At 47.3% G+C, this 19,041-nt stretch overlaps 1 protein-coding gene across 3 annotated transcripts in view; it reads right to left on the bottom strand.

Moving 5' to 3' along the window:
• Positions 1-725: 725 nt before the first annotated feature.
• CALCOCO2 (calcium binding and coiled-coil domain 2) overlaps positions 726-19,041 on the bottom strand; it is a 43,311-nt gene continuing 24,995 nt past the window's right edge. For all 3 annotated transcript variants that reach the window (XM_077313700.1, XM_077313699.1, XM_077313701.1), the window contains exons 5-13: positions 18,128-18,253; positions 16,509-16,667; positions 16,184-16,311; positions 14,854-14,923; positions 13,408-13,530; positions 10,854-10,949; positions 10,182-10,305; positions 6,285-6,313; positions 726-3,233 (exon numbers count right to left, since the gene is read on the bottom strand). In XM_077313700.1, the coding sequence (XP_077169815.1) occupies positions 3,030-3,233; positions 6,285-6,313; positions 10,182-10,305; positions 10,854-10,949; positions 13,408-13,530; positions 14,854-14,923; positions 16,184-16,311; positions 16,509-16,667; positions 18,128-18,253 (1,059 nt within the window). In that variant the 3' untranslated portion in view covers positions 726-3,029. The remainder of the gene's footprint in view (positions 3,234-6,284; positions 6,314-10,181; positions 10,306-10,853; positions 10,950-13,407; positions 13,531-14,853; positions 14,924-16,183; positions 16,312-16,508; positions 16,668-18,127; positions 18,254-19,041) is intronic.

Genomic DNA, 19,041 nt, shown 5'->3' with positions numbered 1-19,041 from the left:
GTTAAGGCAGATCATAAATAATGAAGGGTTCATTTCCTGCCCAACTAAAGAATAATACGAGCAAATGATCATTACAGAGCATTTGGCATTTCTTTCTTTCCAAGGGTGCAAAGCCAAAAATACACCAAATCTACAGGTTTACAGTAAGCAGGCGGTATTCTGGGTCTGTCATGTTTCCAGAGGTGGGGTTGACAGGCTGGATACCGACTTAAAATATATGTAATTCTTGAAACTGTTGAATGAATGTTAGGTATCCCTCTGTTCTCTCCTCTCCCCCCCCCCCCAAAAAAAAAAAGGGAAGGGGGGAGAAGGAGAGAGATTGCTGGGGAACCAAAGCCGGCTTGCCAGATTAGAAGCAATAACAGAGGTCACTTTAGGCCTCTTGACCACTACACTTGGAAGTTAGATGGCCACACAAACATTACTGCACAGAAGCCAAATTTAAAATGACTGCCAATCCAGGCCCTGCCCTGGAACAAGCCTCACCTGGCCATGCCTACTTGGCAGGTGCCTGGAAAGGGGGCAGTGGGCACCATGTTGGGGGGGGGGGCAGCGTAGTGCATGATTGGTGGTTGATTTTAATTCAGGATTCCTTTGTATTGCGGGGGGGGGGGAGGAAGCATTAAAGTTTTCAGTATAATAAATAAAATGCATTCAATATGATGAAGCACTACGACAAAAGAGAAAGAGCACACAGCCACAAAAATCCTCCATCACTCCTTAAATTAAAGACAACCTGAACTCCATTTATTTAACTGTAGAGGCTATTTGGCATCCCTTTAGACCTCTCCAAGAGCACATTTTACAGGCTCCTCTTCTGAAAAGCAACACCAAATACCCTTGAAAACAGGATCTCGTGAATAAATCAAAAGATTCCCCTAGAGGCAGGCAGTGAGTTAACCATAATTACAAGCTTTTGGTCTTGCATAGAGAAGGGGCTGTCAGCATCACAATATTTTTAAAACATATACATTTTCCTCGGAAGCAGTGCAAGAATTCTAGGCACTTGTTCAGTTTCACAAGTATACATGCCCTGAAGGTGCATCCTTAAAAAAAGAAAAGGAAATCAGACATTTGAACCAAGCCTTGAAAGTCCAAAGTGGCTGCACAGGCACAACGGTTTCTGTAGAAAGATTAGTTGAGTATAACATTGCTTGGATTCCTGAGTCAACTCTCAGCATTCAGTGGCAAGAGGAATAGTAAAGAGGCCATTTCTAAGAATCATGTCCCATGGGCTGTACAGGAAAGGGACTTCTGCCTGGAAAATGATAACCAACATACAAACCGGCAGGAGCACATAGCTGAATATGGAATGAGCAACTAGTCCTCATGTGCTCCTTTTGGGGAGAGGAAGAAGGCTCCATTCCAGCCACTGATGTTTTCTTGAGGGCTGTTCTGGGAACACCCAATGCTTTGTATGCTGGGAAAAGGCAGGTGCAGAATGGTTTGGCGAGTTTAGAGCCATTGCTGCAGCCAGCATCTCGCAGAAGGGCTGTGTGATCCTAAGCACGCTCCCTTGGGGGTAAATCCTAGTGAGAACAATGGGCCTGACTTTGAAGACAGACTGCAATGCCTGGGAGCAAGGGCCATGGAATAAGATGGGTCTTACATGGCTCCCAAAATGTATTTCAAATTAGTTAGGATGGAAAAACAGGCGTGTGAATCTTCCCAGACATACACTAGAGCCCTTACCCTTTCTAAAAGTCACCGATTTTGCAGAGGGTATCCCTCCCTTCGGCAAATCTTTGAGCTTTTTTTGGTCTTTTTTAACTTGCCATCTTTGGTGGGCGTGTTGGGCTCTGATGCAGCACAGCAGGGCGAGACACAGGAGAACTCCCTGGCGAATTATACGCTACCGGCTTGTGACTGCTAGAGGCGAATCTAGTGGCTGTCGTCCTTTCCCCAGTTTCTTACACAGCCACAAAAGCTGGACAGAGAAAAGGCTGCCAGTGGAAACAGAACTTGCCAACAGGCTCCATTAGCCATCAGAAATGAACCCCCCTTTTTTTTTTCTTCAATACCACCCTTCCAGAAAACTATTCACTAACAAGGCTGTAGCATTTACAAAGTGCCTTTTGGGGGAGATGAGGCATACCTGGCCAGTTTTGAGCTAAGTCATCACGCCTCTGTGAAATCATGGGTAATTCCAGGCACCTAGTTGTGACTGAAATGAAATCTATGCCCCCTCCTTTTTTCTTCTTCCCTCAGCTACTGGCAACCTCATGGCTATTTTTCACCCCACAGGGACCCAAAGTGGCTGGCAGCATCATTCTCCAAGCCTGCAAGGTAGGTTAAACTGGGTTATTCACCCATGGTCACCCAGCAAGCTTCCATGGCAAAGCCAGGATTTGAACCTGGGCCTCCCAGACCCTAGTATAGCACAGTAGCCACTACACAACACTAGGAGAGCCACCCGTATGTACACTACAGATCTGCCACTCTTGTACAACCTACATGAAGATGGAAGTTGGTAAGGCTGCAACATCTCATGTGTGCATCCAGGTTACGTTATCGGGTGAGGAAGCAGGAAAAGGAAGAGTTTCTACGGTTTCCATAGCCAGACAGGAGCCATGGGACAAGCGCTCTCTTATGCTAGAGAGATTTCTGCCATTTAGAAACAGCGAGAAAGTTAAATCAGCATCCACAGTGAAAGGCACTTTTGAAAATAACCTGTAGCACTATTCATGCTGTAGAAAGATGTACTTAAACTAACCTATCCTTTTTTGACACAGCAAAAGCACTGTGCTCATTTAATTAATATACCGCGAAAAGGAAGGAAGGAAGGAAGGAAGGAAGGAAGGAAGGAAGGAAGGAAGGAAGGAAGGAAGGAAGGAAGGAAGGAAGGAAGGAAGGAAGGAAGGAAGGAAGGAAGGAAGGAAGGAAGGAAGGAAGGAAGGAAGGAAGGAATCAATGCTGCCATGCCAATAAGCAGGTTCCACATTCTCTGCATGGCATGTTTAGACAGCAGCACACCCCACAGAAATTATTCTGTCCAATCATACAGAGAAGCAGGGCAAAGGTATTATTCCTTATGGATTATTCCGTCCGTCGGCTGCAGTTATGTCTAAGCCATGGCAGTAGACGTGGTCGTCATACACTTGCTTGCAAGATGCGTAAAAGACCTCCCCACAATATGGGCAGTCCAGTGTGTGGCTTTGCACGTGGTCCCGATACTGCTCGAAGAGGTCAGGAAGAAAGATTTCATCGCATATTGGACATTTGTTCAGGGAGACCTAAAAAGAGAATTAAAGCAGAGGACACAAAATGGGGAAAAACCCAAAAGCCAAGTTTCAGTGTTATAAAATGCGTCTATTCATGCTGCACCACATAAAGGGGTAATTTTGGTGCCATTTATATATTGAGGCAAGTGATGGATTTGCCTGGCTACAGAGAATCTATCTAGAAAGTACAGGAAGGGCCAAATGGTGGAGACTAAGGTCTACAGTGTCCGTAAGCAGGACTATTTGCCTCCTCTTTTTTCTAAAGCAGTTCCATGCAATTGAGTTTTTGAAATCTGGGTTTTTTAAAGGAAACATTAAAAACGGAATGTTTATAGCTTGTGCTAGATTTCTGGATTTTATCTCCCTCTTTAGCATCTCTCCAGGAGAAATTAGGTATCAGAAAGAAAAGCAAAATGCTTCCTCAGAATGCTTCCTGTGCCTTCCATCTAGAACATTTTTATCCTAGTGTTTCTTCTCCAAGCAGTTCAGGTTACTCCCTTCCCCATTTCTTTACCCTCAACCGCAGTCTGAGATAAGTGAGTCCAAGAGAGAGGCCCAAGATCCCTGGGCCAGGCTTTTTGTCCATGTGTGTGTTTGAAGACAGCTCTCCCAGATCACAGTCTGACACCCTAACCACCGTGGCACACCATCTCCCCAATCTAAAGTTTCAGGCCTAGGTTGACCATTCTCCTCTTCCTTTCTTTAAATCACCCCAGCTCAGCACCTTTCTTTTTCTGTTGGAGGGAGCAACAGTAAAGAAAGAATCATGAATGAATTTTGAAAATGTACAGCAAACAAATTATGCCGTACATTGGTAAATACATGCGGAATTTGAAAATACTTTTAAAAAATTGGATTGTTCCTTCTGCTCCAATACATCCCATCACTGCATTCCCATACACCGCCCCAAATCTCATGAGGGGTGGTAAACACATTCTAAAGTCTACAGCTTGGAGTCCGGCATCCCCAGCATGAGTAACACACAGATATGAATTGCAGGTTTTCGCTTCCCCTGCATGTACCCAACTGGGATCCAGATTACAATGCATGTGCAAAAAGGGCTTCAGCTTCCCCCCACACCCCATGTCCCCAACTAAAAATGTTTCTGGGGAAGGCACAACTATTTGGACCAGCTGAGTATCTCAACAGAACACGCTTCCCTAGGGCAGTGGTTCTCAGCATGGGGGTTGGGACTCCTTTGGGGGTCAAGCTGCCCTTTCACAGGGGACGTGGCAGGGCAAGCAGCTTGGCCGGGGCGGACACCATCCACACAACAGCCTTGCGGGGTTGATCGATAGAGTGTTCGTCTGTCTGGAGCAGCGGAAAAGAACAAGATCGGCATGGTGGGACAGGAAATGAGAAACCCCGGGAAAAAACAATCATGAACAATGGATCTTCACGCCATTGGTCAGCATCGGTTTTATTTCTGTGAAAAAAATCCTTGTGTAATTTTATGGTTGGGAGTCACCCCAACATGAGGAACTGTATTAAAGGGTCACGGCATTAGGAAGGTCGAGAACCACTGCCCTAGGGGCAGTTCAAGTCAGGGAAACAGTTGGGGGGAATAAGGGCTGAAGTCCCTTCTCCATGTATGCTACAGTTCCACTGTGAACTGGAAACAACATGTGTGGGAACCAGGAACTCCCAAGCCATATCTTGACTGTAACACAGACGGGACAGGGCATGGCTCAGTGGCAGAACATCTGCTTGGCATGCAGAAAGTCACAGGTCCAATCTCCAGCTCAAGAATCAGGCTGAGGGTGAGAGAAAAGGCCTCTGCCTGAGACCCTAGAGCAGAGGTAGTCAAACTGCGGCCCTCCAGATGTCCATGGACTACAATTCCCAGGAGCCCCCTGCCAGCGTTTGCAGGCAGGGGGCTCCTGGGAATTGTAGTCCATGGACATCTGGAGGGCCGCAGTTTGACTACCCCTGCCCTAGAGAGCTGCTGTAATGGGCCAACGGCCTGAGTCACTAGAAGGCAGCTTCACAGGCATTCACATGAAAGGCCCCAAACCGTGTACTCCACAGTGGGTGCATCAGCAACTGAGCCTAGCCTGAATCTAACCATGATGACTCAAACCACAGTTCTTCGGAAGGTGCCAGACACACTATGCTGGATGGAGAAAGGGAAAGCTCTAGCTTTTGCTGCCAGAAGATGTAATTGTGAAGATGTATAGACAGCTTTCGAAGGGGATCAGACAGATTCACAGAGGGCAGGACTATCAGTAGCTGCTAGTCATGGTGACTAAAGGGAACTTCCATGCTCAGAGGCACTGAGTCTTACAAATCCCAGTGCCGGGAGATAATATCTGGGGAAGGTCTTGACCTCTATGCTCTGGTTGTCCTCTGAATCAGGGGTAGTCAACCTGTGGTCCTCCAGATGTCCATGGACTACAATTTCTATGAGCCCCTGCCAGCAAACGCTGGCAGGGGCTCATGGGAATTGTAGTCCATGGACATCTGGAGGACCACAGGTTGACTACCCCTGCTCTGAATGACACAAGATGCTGGACTAGATGGACCATTGGTCTGATCCAACAGGGCTCTTCTTATATTCTCCATCAGGGTCGCGGCATTAGGAAGGTTGGCCCTCAAGAGGAACTGGTTGTCTACTGTGTGAGACAGGATCCCGAAATGGATGGACCACTGCTCTGGGCTTTTCTTATGTTATCAAGGGAAAGCCTCAGCCTCTGTACTTTGTGGTTGGCCTCTGGGCAAGACAGGATGCTGGACTAGATGGACCACTGGTCTGATCCAACAGGGCTCTTAGGTTCTTAACCTCCATATTCAGAGCGACTAAACCTCTGAATCCCAGAGCCAGGAGGCAACATCAGGGGAAGGCCTCTATGCCTTGTTGTCAGTGGTCCAGAGGAACTGGTTGGTCACTGTGTGAGACAAGATGCTGGACTCGGTGGTCCGCTGATCTGGTCCAGCTGGGCTCTTTTGATATTCTTATGAGCACCAAGATTGATTTTTTTTTAAAGCAAAACAAACAGGACATGTATCATCTTTTTGAAATCCCATTATGGATCTCTCCCAGAAGCCCACACAACACCAACTTACCAAATCTGGATTAGGGCGCTCTGGGGTGCCTGCAAAACAAACAGTGCATTTTAACCACAACCAAGAGAATGACACAAACCAGTCCTTAATTTCTGTTCTGTACCAGGCTCTCCGGGATTCTGTGGTAATGAAAAGGTCAATGACTGTGACTGGCTCATCTCAGAAGGGCTAACATACTAGCTGAACTTGTCTGTGCTCAAGGCGCAGGCTGTGGCTCAAGGCCAAGAGAACATGCTTTGCATCAGAAGGTCCCAGGTTCAATTCCTGGCATATCCAGCAGCTGCTTTAAAAAAAACAAAAAGCCCTTTTGCACCTGAGAACATGGACAGTCAGGAGCAGTCAGATGAGGTTGTGGACTAGTGCTCTGAGCTTCAGAGAAGAAATCTCCATTTGCTTGGATCCTAGAGAGGAACCGATATGCAAAAAAATCTCAAGAAACCACAGAAAGGGAAGTCAGGAGCCCAGAAAGGCAGCAATCCAGGGTCACTCAAGGAAAACAGGAGAGAATATCCTAGATCGGCCTTTCTCACCTTTCATACCATTAAGGAAGCCTTGAAACATTCCTTGGACTTCAAGAAACCCAGAATATAATTGGGAAACAGAGCTGTGGATACCTACTGCGGGCCCCTCCCCTTTGCATCCCCTCCAGCTCCATCACTGGCCACTGTGGGAGGGGAGGGGAGGGGCAGGTTGACATGATCATATATGGTTATATCACCCAATAAATATTTAACACATTTAAAAAACATGGCCTAGGGGTATAACAATGCTTGTTGGAAATGTAACGAAAAAAGTGAGGTCCTTTCCTTCACATGTGGTGGAGATGCAGGAAAGTAAATACATGTTGGGCAAAAGTACCTTTGAAGCATGCAGGGTAACCCTAGGCCAGTTGCTCACTTTCTCTGTCTGCCAAGCCTACCTCCCAGGGTTGCTGGAATGAAGTTGTAAGCCACTTGGGAGTCCCAACTGAAGTGAAAGTTGGGGCGGATATGTTTAATCCAGCTCCAGGTGAGTGGGAGAGAGAGAGCAGGTATTAACCACTACACCACACTTGCTCCTGGTCTTTACATGCTATCTGGATGGTTACATATTTTGGCAATGCTTTTGATTTCAAATCAAAGGCTGGATCCAATTTTAAGGAAATGTACATACAAAAACATGGGAGTGGCCACAGGGTGGCGCTGTTGACTTCCCCACAAATCCCCCCCCCCAAAAAAACAAAAGATCTAGTTCACCCTCTTCCAGCAGGCAGTGCTTCAAGCACTCGAAAGCTCACGCCTTGAATAAATCTTTGTTGGTCTTCAAGGTGCCCCTGGACTCTGATTTTATTGTGCTACTTCAGATCAACACGGCGACCCATTTGAATCTATCCTATTGGAACAGTCAATGAGGGCTCTTGCCTGGCAGGACTTCTGATTGGCCATGGAAGACCAGCTGGCTGGGTGGATTGTAAAGTTGCTTCCTTGGCAGCTGGCACCACAGTGCTGGTTCTAGTCTTCCTCTCCTGTTTGCCAGTATATTGTTTAAATGGTGCCTCCTCTTCCCTGTGCTCGGGCTTCATTTGTGCATGGAGCTGGCTCTGCCTCCCATCACAGGCATCTTGTGATTGTGCCCAGCACCCTGGGTCAGAATTCCTTTAGGTCCCACGTGCTCAGAAAGGTTCAGGACCTCGATCAAAACAATGCACCAGCCTTCTGTCATTTTAATCCCTTTTCTGGCAGCCTTGCTGCATTACTATTGCTGCTTTGAATTCTGGCCTGAGCACACATTCCTGCAGTAGTTCTGCATGCTTCCAGCATCGTTCCACCGACCCTCCCTGGAGCACTGTAAGCATCTATGTCAGATATCCACATTAATGGATAGATCAGTTTTCTATTGTACTCTTTTCTACCAGTCATTTCCACTGAGTAGCCTCTCAGTGGAAGGAGACCGACATATGAAGAAAGGTTGGGGGAGCTTGGTCTGTTTAGCCTGGAGAGGAGACGACTGAGAGGGGATCTGATAACCATCTTCAACTATTTAAAAGGCTGCCATGTAGAGGATGGAGCAGAGTTGTTCTCTCTTGCCCTTGAGGGAAGGACCAGAACCAATGGGATGAAATTAATGCAAAAGGAATTCCGTCTCAACAGCTGGAAGAAGTTCCTGACAGTCAAAACGGTTTCTCAGTGGAACAGGCTTCCTTGGAAGGTGGTGGGTTCTCCATCTTTGGAGATTTTTAAACAGAAGCTGGATGGAGAGGCTGATTCTGTGAAGGTTCAAGTGGATGGCAGGTTACAGTGGATGAGCGATAGGATTGTGCGTCCTGTATAGTGCAGGGGATTGGACTAGATGACCCAGGAGGTCCCTTCCAACTCTATGATTCTATGAAATTTTATTGAAAAAAGGCTTTGGTGTGCTTAGCATGATGTCCTAGCTGAGAAGAGATATCTGTGCTAATGGCCTGTGTTTCTTCCATACAGGTTTGCTCTGTCATGGTTTCTTTACCACTGTTTTGGGGAGAATGCACAAGCCCACACTCTCTAGCCATCCTGCTTCTATATCCACCCACCCCACCCCCGCCCCACTGAGTCTGCAATTTGCTGCATTCTTTCCCAAACCTGGTCTGGTATGGTTATTTTGGAAAGATTTGTGTCAAAGCATTTTGGGATGCCATGTGGGTGGGAAAACATGCATTTACTTTATCTGAACCCCACAGCTGCAATCAAAGAGGGTTTTTTTTCCAGATTTCAGATAACAAGAATGCTATATCATTATAACAGTACACAGATGAAGGGTAGTTGTTGTTTTTCTAGTCAAGCTCTAGCCCTTTTCCTTGTGGAGTTCCAAGAAACTACACATTTCCTCTTATAGCTCTGGAAAGAAAAGAGCTGAAGTCTTAACCTTAATGAATGAAATAAAAGCAGGGAAGTAGGAGATTGTGATATCATCATTGTAACCCTATAGCAGTCTAGCAAGTATCCATTTTTAAAAGAGCTCTCTAAATGGTATGTGTCAAAATGGAAGCCACAGGAGGCTGAGACAAGGGAAATGTAAAGCAAACCTCTGTGTAGATGGTTGATCTCTACTGCAAATGCCCCAGCTTGTGTGTCAGCCTTGGAATCAACATGGGGAATCATCAGTTTATGGAAACAGACCTCTTCTAAGGCATCTTGGTGTAGTGGTTAAAAGCGGCGGCCTCTAATCTGGAGAACCAGGTTTGATTTCCTGCTCCTCTGCATGGAGCCAGGAAGGCGTACTTGGGCCAGTCACAGTTCTGTCAGAGCTCTCTCAGCCTCACCTACCTCACAGGCCGTCTGATCTGGGATGAGGAAGGGAAAGTGACTGTAGGCCACTTTGAGACATATGAAGCCTGCTGGGTGACCATGGGCCAGTCACAGTTCTCTCCCAGCTCTCCCAGCCCCACTTACCTCACAGGGTGCCTGTTGTGGGGAGAGGAAGGATAGGGGACTGTAATCCGCTTTGAGACTCCACTGAATAGTAAAAAGGACAAAAGATCTTCTTCAATGTACTATTTCTGGCTCTTCAATGTACTATTTCTGGCTCTTCTGAGAGCCAGTTTGGTGTAGTGGTTAGGAGTGCGGACTTCTAATCTGGCATGCCGGGTTCGATTCTGCGCTCCCCCACATGCAGCCAGCTGGGTGACCTTGGGCTCGCCACGGCACTGATAAAACTGTTCTGACCGGGCAGTGATATCAGGGCTCTCTCAGCCTCACCCACCCCACAGGGTGTCTGTTGTGGGGAGAGGAATGGGAAGGCGACTGTAAGCCGCTTTGAGCATCCTTCGGATAGGGAAAAGCGGCATATAAGAACCAACTCCTCTTCTTCTTCTTCTTTTATTTTAAGTGGGAGATTCTATTTGTGCGCTTCCACCTCTGGAAGGTTAGAGAGCATACTCACCAGAATACGGGTTCCCGAACACAAGAGCAGTATTTTCAGATGGCCGAGGGAGGGCCCCCGCAGGCACATCCTCCAGGACTTCCGGGAAGTGTGCCATCAGATCCCTGTTCTCCTGCTTTAATCTCTGCAGAGAAAAGAAGGGCAGAATGGAGAAAGCCAAGGCGTTCAAAGCTGCAGGCAGCAGAAATCAAGAGAGTCACGTCACCAAATGTGCTGGCAACATAATCGCAGCCCCTTTATTTGCAGCAGAATGTACTTTCTCTCTCAGCCCCTACCTACTTTTTTTAAAAAAGGTAAATGCCTTGCTGCAAAGAGTAGGAGAAATGGATGACTGCAAGGGCTTGGCTACCGCTGTAAGTCTCTACTAACAAAAGGGATTCGGTCAGAAGAACAGGATTTTCCTCCCCTTCCCCTTCCTGCAGCAATCCAAGACGCAACCTGCCCTGTCAGTGGAGACCTGCGATGGGATACAACCCATGGAAAGAAGGGATGCTTCCACAGAAGGGCCCTTTCATGTTATGAAAGCAATGCTCTTTTAGAATCAGCTGCTGATAACAGATCCCACAGCCTGTTCAAAAGGATATTCTATTTTCACAGCATTGGGAGAACTGGGGGGGGGGGGGGGAGACAAGCACATGACCTCCTCTGTCCACCTTGCCGGAACTTGCGCACCTGAGACTCTATTTCAATTTTGTCCTTTTCCTTCTGCAGGGTCTGAAGCAAGAGTGCCTTCTCCTCCAGTTCCTTTTCCAAATTGCTGTAATTTTTCTGAGAAGAGAGAAAAACCAAGTGTCTTAAGATATCAGAGCTTTCCCCCTAGTCACAGAAGAGCATTGGGCGCTTTATAGGGGTACTGAATGAAGTTATACATCAGGGGTCCCCAACCTTTTTGAGCCTGTGGGCATCTTTCGAATTCTGACATGGGGTGGTGGGCACTATCACAAAATGGCTGCCGCAGGAGGTGGAGCTAACCAGAAAATGGCTACCAGGGGAGGTGGAGTCAACCATACAGAGGACATATGGGGGTGGGGGAATACAGTTGTAAGGAGGAGTGACAGACTGAAACCAACACTACGGTGGCTGATACCACTGAAACAGCTTGATGTAGTGATTAAGAGCAGTGGCCTCAAATCTGGAGAGCGGGGTTGGATTCCCTGCTGCTCCATACACAGCCAGTTGGGTGATGTTGGGCTGGTCCAGTTTGGACAGTTTGGTGCAGTGGTTAGGAGTGTGGACTTCTAATCTGGCATGCCAGGTTCGATTCTGCGCTCCCCCACATGCAACCAGCTGGGTGACCTTGGGCTCGCCACGGCACTGATAAAACTGTTCTGATCGAGCAGTGATATCAGCGCTCTCTCAGCCTCACCCACCCCACAGGGTGTCTGTTGTGGGAAGAGGAAAGGGAAGGCGACTGTAAGCCGCTTTGAGCCTCCTTCGGGTAGGGAAAAGCGGCATATAAGAACCAACTCTTCTTCTTCTTCCTGATAGAGCTGTTCTCACAGAGCATTTCTGTCACATCTCTCTCAGCCCCACCTGCCTCATCGGCTATCTGTTCCAAGGAGAGGAAGGGCAGCTGCTTTGAGACTCCTCCAGGTAGTAAAAAGTGGGGTACAAAAAATGAGCTTCCTCTTCCTCTATTAATTTGTGCAGCCAATCAGAAGCCCCACTGGGCAAGAGCCCCACGTGGACACGCCCACTTTCCAAAAATCCTTGGGAAGTGCTGGGAAAAATCTCCACTGGTGCTGTGGCAGGTACCCCCCACTGTGTTGAAACCCAAATTTTATTAGCAGGCAACTTGACAGTGCATCACACCCAGCCCCCATTGTTCCCAACACAGCATGCTCTCTCTCACAATAGGCTTCGCCCACTAAAGACATGTAGTACCTTTAAATGAAGCCCAACCCTAAATAATGTATTTCCAGAGGGCTTCATTTATTTGGTTGCTTTTTTTTAAAGGACACTCATACTTGAAAGATCACAGATTGCTTTATGCCGTTTTGGCTGCCCTTAATAAGTGGAAGCTCTCATGTGCCGTTATGTCCCTATCCTTGGCCAGTCAGCTTTAAATGACAACCACAGAGTATCCCAAACTCAATTATTTCTGTGAACCTCAATGGTTAAACTTCAATGCATCCTCCTGCTTTTTCTTGCTGCCCGATTATCTTTGAAGCAATGCTGAGAATTATTGTTTATTTACAATCCCAATTCTCTCCCTAATCTGAACTGCCTGATAACAGAGAACCCTGTGAGGTAGGCTAGGCTGAGAGAGAGCAAAGGTCACCCAGTAAGCTTCCAGGGCAGAGTGGGGACCTTTGGCATGCTGCCCAAGGCATCTACCACCAGGTCACAGCCCCTTCCCCAGGCCGCAAGAAATGGCAGAGAAAAAAGGACCAAAATAATACAGGAGACCGGATCAAATGGGGAGGAGTGTGAGGGGCTAAGCAGAGGCCTGAGGAAGTCTTCTTCACTGCTCTAAAGGGAAGCACGGCAGCTTTAAAAAGAAGAAGAAGAAGAAGTTCCCCATTTGAATAGCTCGGCATCGAAAATTCCCATATAAGGATGGAGAAACAATACAGGCATCTGGCTTTCTTCCATGTGGCACACTGCTGCCCCCACACTGAGAAGTGGAAATGTGCAGCATGATGCAGCATGACTGCATGCAAGGCTCCCATTCCAATAGGGCTGCTTGCAGGTGAAGATGTAGCCCTGCAGGGCTTGCATTGGAACTGTGAGTGGGCAGCCCTTGGCCACGGCCAGGGAGAGTCCACATGGGGACTCACATGTGCCCGTGGCCGGTTGTACTTTCGCACTCTCTTGTAAAATTGCACAGCACCTACAGCATGATAATGCAATGATGCCAGAGAGGAGAAGAGCTGGCTTTTTCTACCCCTCTTTCCACTCAAAGCAGCTGACAAACACCTCCTTCTTCCTCTCTCCACAAAGGACGCCCTGTGAGGTAGGTGGGGCTGAGAGAACTCTGAGAGAGCTGTTTTGCAAGAACAACCCTAAGGGAACTGTGACTGGCCCAAGGGCACCCAGCTGGCTCCGCGTGGAGAAGTGGGGAGTCATATGTGGTTCTCCAGATTAGAGGTAGTTTCAATTTGAGATGACAGCAGCTATATTCTGTTCGACTCAGTGTGTGTGTGTGTGGGGGGGGGGGGGATTCAAGGGAACATTGCCCACTACAGGATTTAACCACAGCAAAGGATGAGAAAGGGAGATTTACCTGTCTAAGCAAGTTGACATGTAACTGCTTGTTTTCTTCTTTCAGCCGCTCCAGGAGCCTGGCTTGAGCACAATCTCCATTTTGGAACTTTTCTACTTCCTTGTGTTCTTTTTGCACTTGGGACTGGAACAGAATGAGAGAGACACTTTGATCCCAGGTTGTTAAGGAAATAGTGGGCAGTTAGGTTAACTTTCGTGGGGTTAGAACCTCATGGGGATGGAACATTTCAGCTGGTTAAAAGAGGGTTCTCCTTAAAGGTTATGCTGGGGAACACAGGAGCTGCAGGGTCAACAGCCACAGGGGGAGGGGAGGGCTGTACTAAGGAGGGGAGTTGGGTGGGATGGGTGAGAAAAGTGGGTTGGATCTAACCCATCATCTTTTGGTACCGTTTCCAGTTAAGCAACTGGGTCATTAGATTAAGCAACAACAACAAAGTTAACTCTACAAGCCTAAGGGGATGGATTGCTTTAATTACCATAATTAAATTCTTTATACTGCTTGTGAATGTTCTGGGATATTTTGTTCCCTTTAATTTTCCAACATTAACCCCCACCCTCCAAGTCCAAAACAGCAGAAGATGTTGAGAGCTCGGTCATTCCCCCCAACCTTTGCAAACTGAAGGTTGGATCCCATCTAACTGGCCAGTATTTCTGGGATGCAAGAACTACATATTACGCAAAATGAGCAAGTTCTTCCGTTACCCCTGCAGCAACAAGGAGCAAATGCTGGAGAGCATCAATTGGAGATCATCAAATTTGCGTGCCAAAGGTCTCCAGCTGAATCCTAGAGGGTGTGATAGGATCCTGAGTCCTTGGAGAGTTTGCTACCTGCCTGAGTAGACTATCCTGACCTTCGTGAACCAATTGCCAAACTCAGTAAAAGGAACTTCATGAGTTATGAACGTACAACAGCCCTCTCAATTAAGTTCTAAACTTCTTGCATCTAACATTTCCAACTCCTTAAAACTCAAACTCCTGACATGTGTGAGAAAGGAAATTTAAGGCACCATTACCTTCAACGCATTGCGTTGTAGATGGGGGCACAATCTAAAAAATATGATCCATCCTTACTGCAGTCTGCAGTGCTACAGTCCAGAATTCTCAGAACTTGTTCTGTACAACATGCAGTTCAGCTTAAGAGATATAGCAGATTGCTACCACTACTTAAAACTACTTATATCCCAGCATGCACTGCACTAACCAGTGCCCACACAGGAGGGACAGTCCTGGATTTTGATAGCAATTCTGATTATATATAAGATACCCGTCTGTGGCTGGATGGCTCAAGTAAGCAGCCTCGCTGTGTAAATGAGACCAAGCGTCAGTAAAAGCGTGAAGTATATGCAGCCCTATCCGCTGAAGCACAACTCCCTTGGCAAAAGTCCTCCCTGCTCCCCACTGCCCATGCAAGGGAAGGATGGATGAGCAGGATCGGGAAGCAGCCCACCTGAAGCTGATCCACACAAACCAAGGTCGCTTTCAACTTGTTTTCCAACTTCTCCTTTTCAGCCGACATCCTGTTTGGGAGCAGAGAAGCTAGATTCACACAGTGGTATACGCTGGCATGCCCACCCACCTCCGTATATGCTGGCATGGCCACTAGCAGGCCAGTGTGCCTGCTAAGAGCCCACCCTGCTTAGCCCACATGAGGAGCCCCAGAACTGATGTGCCACGTCTCCGAAAGTGCCACTGCCACCCACATTAACCAGCAGGCCAGAGGAGGTCTACGTGGGGAAAGAAGGAGGTTTAAAGCAGGAATGTGCAGGCACATTTTTAAAAAATAAGTTAATTTATATCCCACCACTCCCAGACAAGCTGGCTCGTGATGGGCAATATGATAAAGCACCCCCCAAAAAAACCAAGTAAAAATGTATCCCTCCCCGGCAGTGAAAAAAACTGATTTTCCCCCTCTGCTCAACAGACTTCCAGCATCTCGAGGAAAGAGATGGCAAGGGGGTCAAGATACATTTATTTTGGTCAGCGACCAGTACAAAATACAAGGCAGTAAAACACAATATAAGATTGGTTAAAAGTCCCAAAATACTTCATATGTTCAATAGATCCATGCTAACCCTTGTGCATAATTAGCACTTCTACATTTAATTGCTAATTCTTGCATATTTGGCAATAATATAGGCTAAATTCTTATTTTGATCTGAAAGGAGTTCCTTTAATGTGGCTTGTCTGGAAGTAGCCATGAAGTCAGTGCAGATGGAATACAGCAATTCCTGGTGCAATTGGTTGTCAATACAGCAGTCAAAAATCCCACATTTGGTGTTCTTGATGTTACCATCCTGGCCTGCTGACACTGGGAGGGGCCCCTGATAAACCATGAGAGAACTCACTTGCGCTCAGAAGGGGGAGCAACAGAGGCAGCTGGTTTCCTAGCTTGCAGCTGAGTCCATCAAGGTAGGAGGGAAAGGGTGTGGGCCCCTGGTTGGGAATCCCTGGCTCAGACTAGGATCTGGGAAAGCCAGGCTTAAATCTCCTCTCTGCCTTGAAAGCTTGCTGGTTGATCTTGGACTACACATACCCTCTTAGCCTAACCTACCTCACAGGGTCATTGTGACAATAAAATGAAGGAGAGGAGAATGATATAAACCAGTTTGGGTGAGTGTGTCCCCTTCCCCAATTGGGGAGAAAGGCAAGACAGGGACCCTCCCCTCCAATATCTCTGAGCAGGAAGGACAGATGGGGTAAATAGACTTGGCTCTGGCTATTTGAGCCAGAGAGAGAGACAGAGAGACAGAGACAGACAGAGACAGAGACTGACTCACTGGTGTAGTTCTGCCTCCTTGTCACTGTTCTGGACTTCCAGACATGTGATCTCCTCTTGGGCTTGTTTTACTTCTGAACGGAGGGCATCAGTGTCACTCTTTAAAGCCTCCAATCTTCTTTTAAGATCCTGAAGCGTCAACAGGATTACAGCCAATCACAGAAGTGACTTCTTCAGACATCCAGCTTCAATGGAAAACTCTTTTGCAAATACACAAAGACCCGCACTCTCCCTCAACCCCTCTTACCCTCCTTATTTAAGGAATGGAAGTTCAGTTTAACCTCCCTGTTGCGGCCAAATATCCCCTGGTGATTTTTGCCATTTACCTGGTTTTCCTCCTGCAGTTTGCTGTTACTTTCTTTAACGACGGCCAGTTCCTTTTGAGCCGAGCTGACCTCTAAGGCCTGGAGAGCCTGAGCTCTCTGAAGCTCCATGGTTCCACTCTGCAACAAATGGACTTTATCTTCCAGCTCTTTCGCTGTACCCTGGACACACAAGACAGAAGGGTAGGGAGAAACCAAGAGTAAAGATCTAAAGCAGGGATCTAGGTATACAGTCTGGTTGCCACCAACAATGGGCCAAGATCTTTCCAAAAGATTTGTGCTCTCCCTGTCCCTGCCTTGTGCAGAATTCACTCTGGATTAAGGGGCATTACTTTATCTACCTGAACCTGCTTTCAGGCAGACATCCCTTGAAGAAATGCAGAGGTCATGGTCCAGCAGCAGAGCATTTCCCTGGCACTCTGAAGGTTGCAGGTTCAAGTCCTTGGTCCTCTAGTTGATGCCTTCTAGTCAGTTAGTCCGTCCATCTGGCAGATCCCTGCTGTCTACCCTGGCTGGAAGAGGCTTGCCAAAGTCTTTCACATCACTTTTGTCACCTGGCCCTTTTACCCACAGAGGCCAAGGGCCGCATGCAAAGCAAATGCCCTACCGTTGAGGTCTCTCTTTATTTGACAAGGTGGCAGGAGGGACTTAACAAACAGTAGGGTCAAAATCTGACAAAATACAAGAGGTACAGCCTGTGACGTTTCTCTGCACAGCTCAGACATTTGGAAGCAAGTGTCCACAGTGATAATTCATTAGAGTGATATGGAGGGACATGCCCATCTTTAAAAGTTGATTCTTCTCCCACCATGAATGCTAATTAGCCCCAGAAGTCAACTTTTAAGAAGCACCACTAGTCATACCTTTGAGATTTGCACAGAAACGCTGGCTTCTGACTGCACCATAATACTTCCTGCTCAATTCCTATTCATGTCTGTCCGTCTCAACAAAATGATGTCACCCCTCATGCCTTTGCTCAGCGGAACCTTCTGCCCTGATAAAGTCATCAAGTTAGCTAATTTTTCTCCTGCATTGATCATGGTGTGTCTTTTTTTAATATGAAGGCCAACTTCTCCAAGATTGACTTGTCATTCTGAGGGAAAGGGCCATCATGGTTCAGCAGTTGTGCATTAGCTTTACAGGCAAAACATCCCAGCACCTGGCATCTCCAGTGAAAAGGACGTAGTAGTAGGCAGAGTGGAAGCTCTAAGCTGAGATTCTAAAGAGAGGCTGCCAGCCAGAGTGGGCAATGCTGACTATGACAGACAAATGGTCGGACTCAGTACAAACCAATTTCATCTGATCATTAGCTCAGGGTTGGGGCTCTGTGGCAGAGCATCTGATTGACATGTGGAAGGGCCCAGAGATTCAGTCCCCATCATCTCCAGTTTAAGAACCAGGTAACAGGTGATGTGAACTCCACCCAAGACCTGGGAAGCTGCTGCCAGTCAGAACAGAAAAGATGGACCTTGACAGCTCAATGGTCCAGGGCGGCATAACGCAACTTCATGGATTCAGTTATAAGTTCCATCTCCTTCCAGGGAAGTAACAGTTCCCTTGATCTACTGGGGAAATCGCAAAACGTTGTGTTTTTGTTTTTTACAAAAATGATAATTACTCACTTGCGCTTTCTCAATCTGCTCCTGTAAGTCTTCATTCTGCTTTTGGAGATTTGTTAAAGTATCCTTCAGTTTCTGGTTTTCTTGAAACAAAGATTTATTTTGCTGCTCAATCTCCTCCACTTCTCCCTGGGAGGAACAAAGGGAGCAACGTGAAGGGAGACATATCAATAGGAACTCTGCAGCTGCGGAAAGCCGACCATGGGAAGACGCCAGCAGCCACCGCAAACCTCAACAGCGAGTGCCTTGAAACACAAGGATGCAGTGAACACAAGACAACCAGGGCCAGGTAACGGCGGAGTGGGGAACGAACAGGTAAAGTAGAAGAAGAGAAGGTTGTTATACCCCACTTCTTGCTATCTTCAGAAGTCTCAAAGCAGCTTACATTTGTCTTCCCTTCCTCTCCCCACAACAGTTCTTCTGAGAGAACTGTGACTAGCCCAAGATCACCCAGTAGGCCTCCTGTGGAAGAACGGGGGAAGTCCACCACTCTTAACCGTAACGCCACACTGACATGTGCATAGCACAAGCATCTCATGTTCTTGAGTGAGTCACCATGTGATAAAAGGAGGAATCTGAAAGTTCCCTCTAGCAAGCCCATCTGCTTCAAATGTCAAATGCACCTCTTAAATGAAAGCATTCAGCCTTAAGGACAGATGGCTTCACCAGGGACTCTGTCTTAAAAAGTGCCTGGCTGAAAAATTTGAGTCAAGAGGTTGGGTTTGCCCCCTTGCAGTCACACAACAGCACTCAACACAGTGAGGCATCAGAGAGTTCCAAGAAAACGACCACCTTTCATGCCCAAAGGTTACCTCTTGCACCCTAGAATTCCACCCTACTTCCTTCTCCCCCCAGCAAGTTCCTTCTCATAACCCGCCTTACCTCTGGCTCCACACTGGGACAGAGAACCAGATAGA

Source organism: Paroedura picta, chromosome 16 (genome assembly GCF_049243985.1).
Source record: "Paroedura picta isolate Pp20150507F chromosome 16, Ppicta_v3.0, whole genome shotgun sequence".
NCBI classification, from domain to species: domain Eukaryota; kingdom Metazoa; phylum Chordata; class Lepidosauria; order Squamata; family Gekkonidae; genus Paroedura; species Paroedura picta.
Note: the sequence above shows the minus strand (reverse complement) of the source record. Positions and strands in the feature narration are given on the sequence as shown.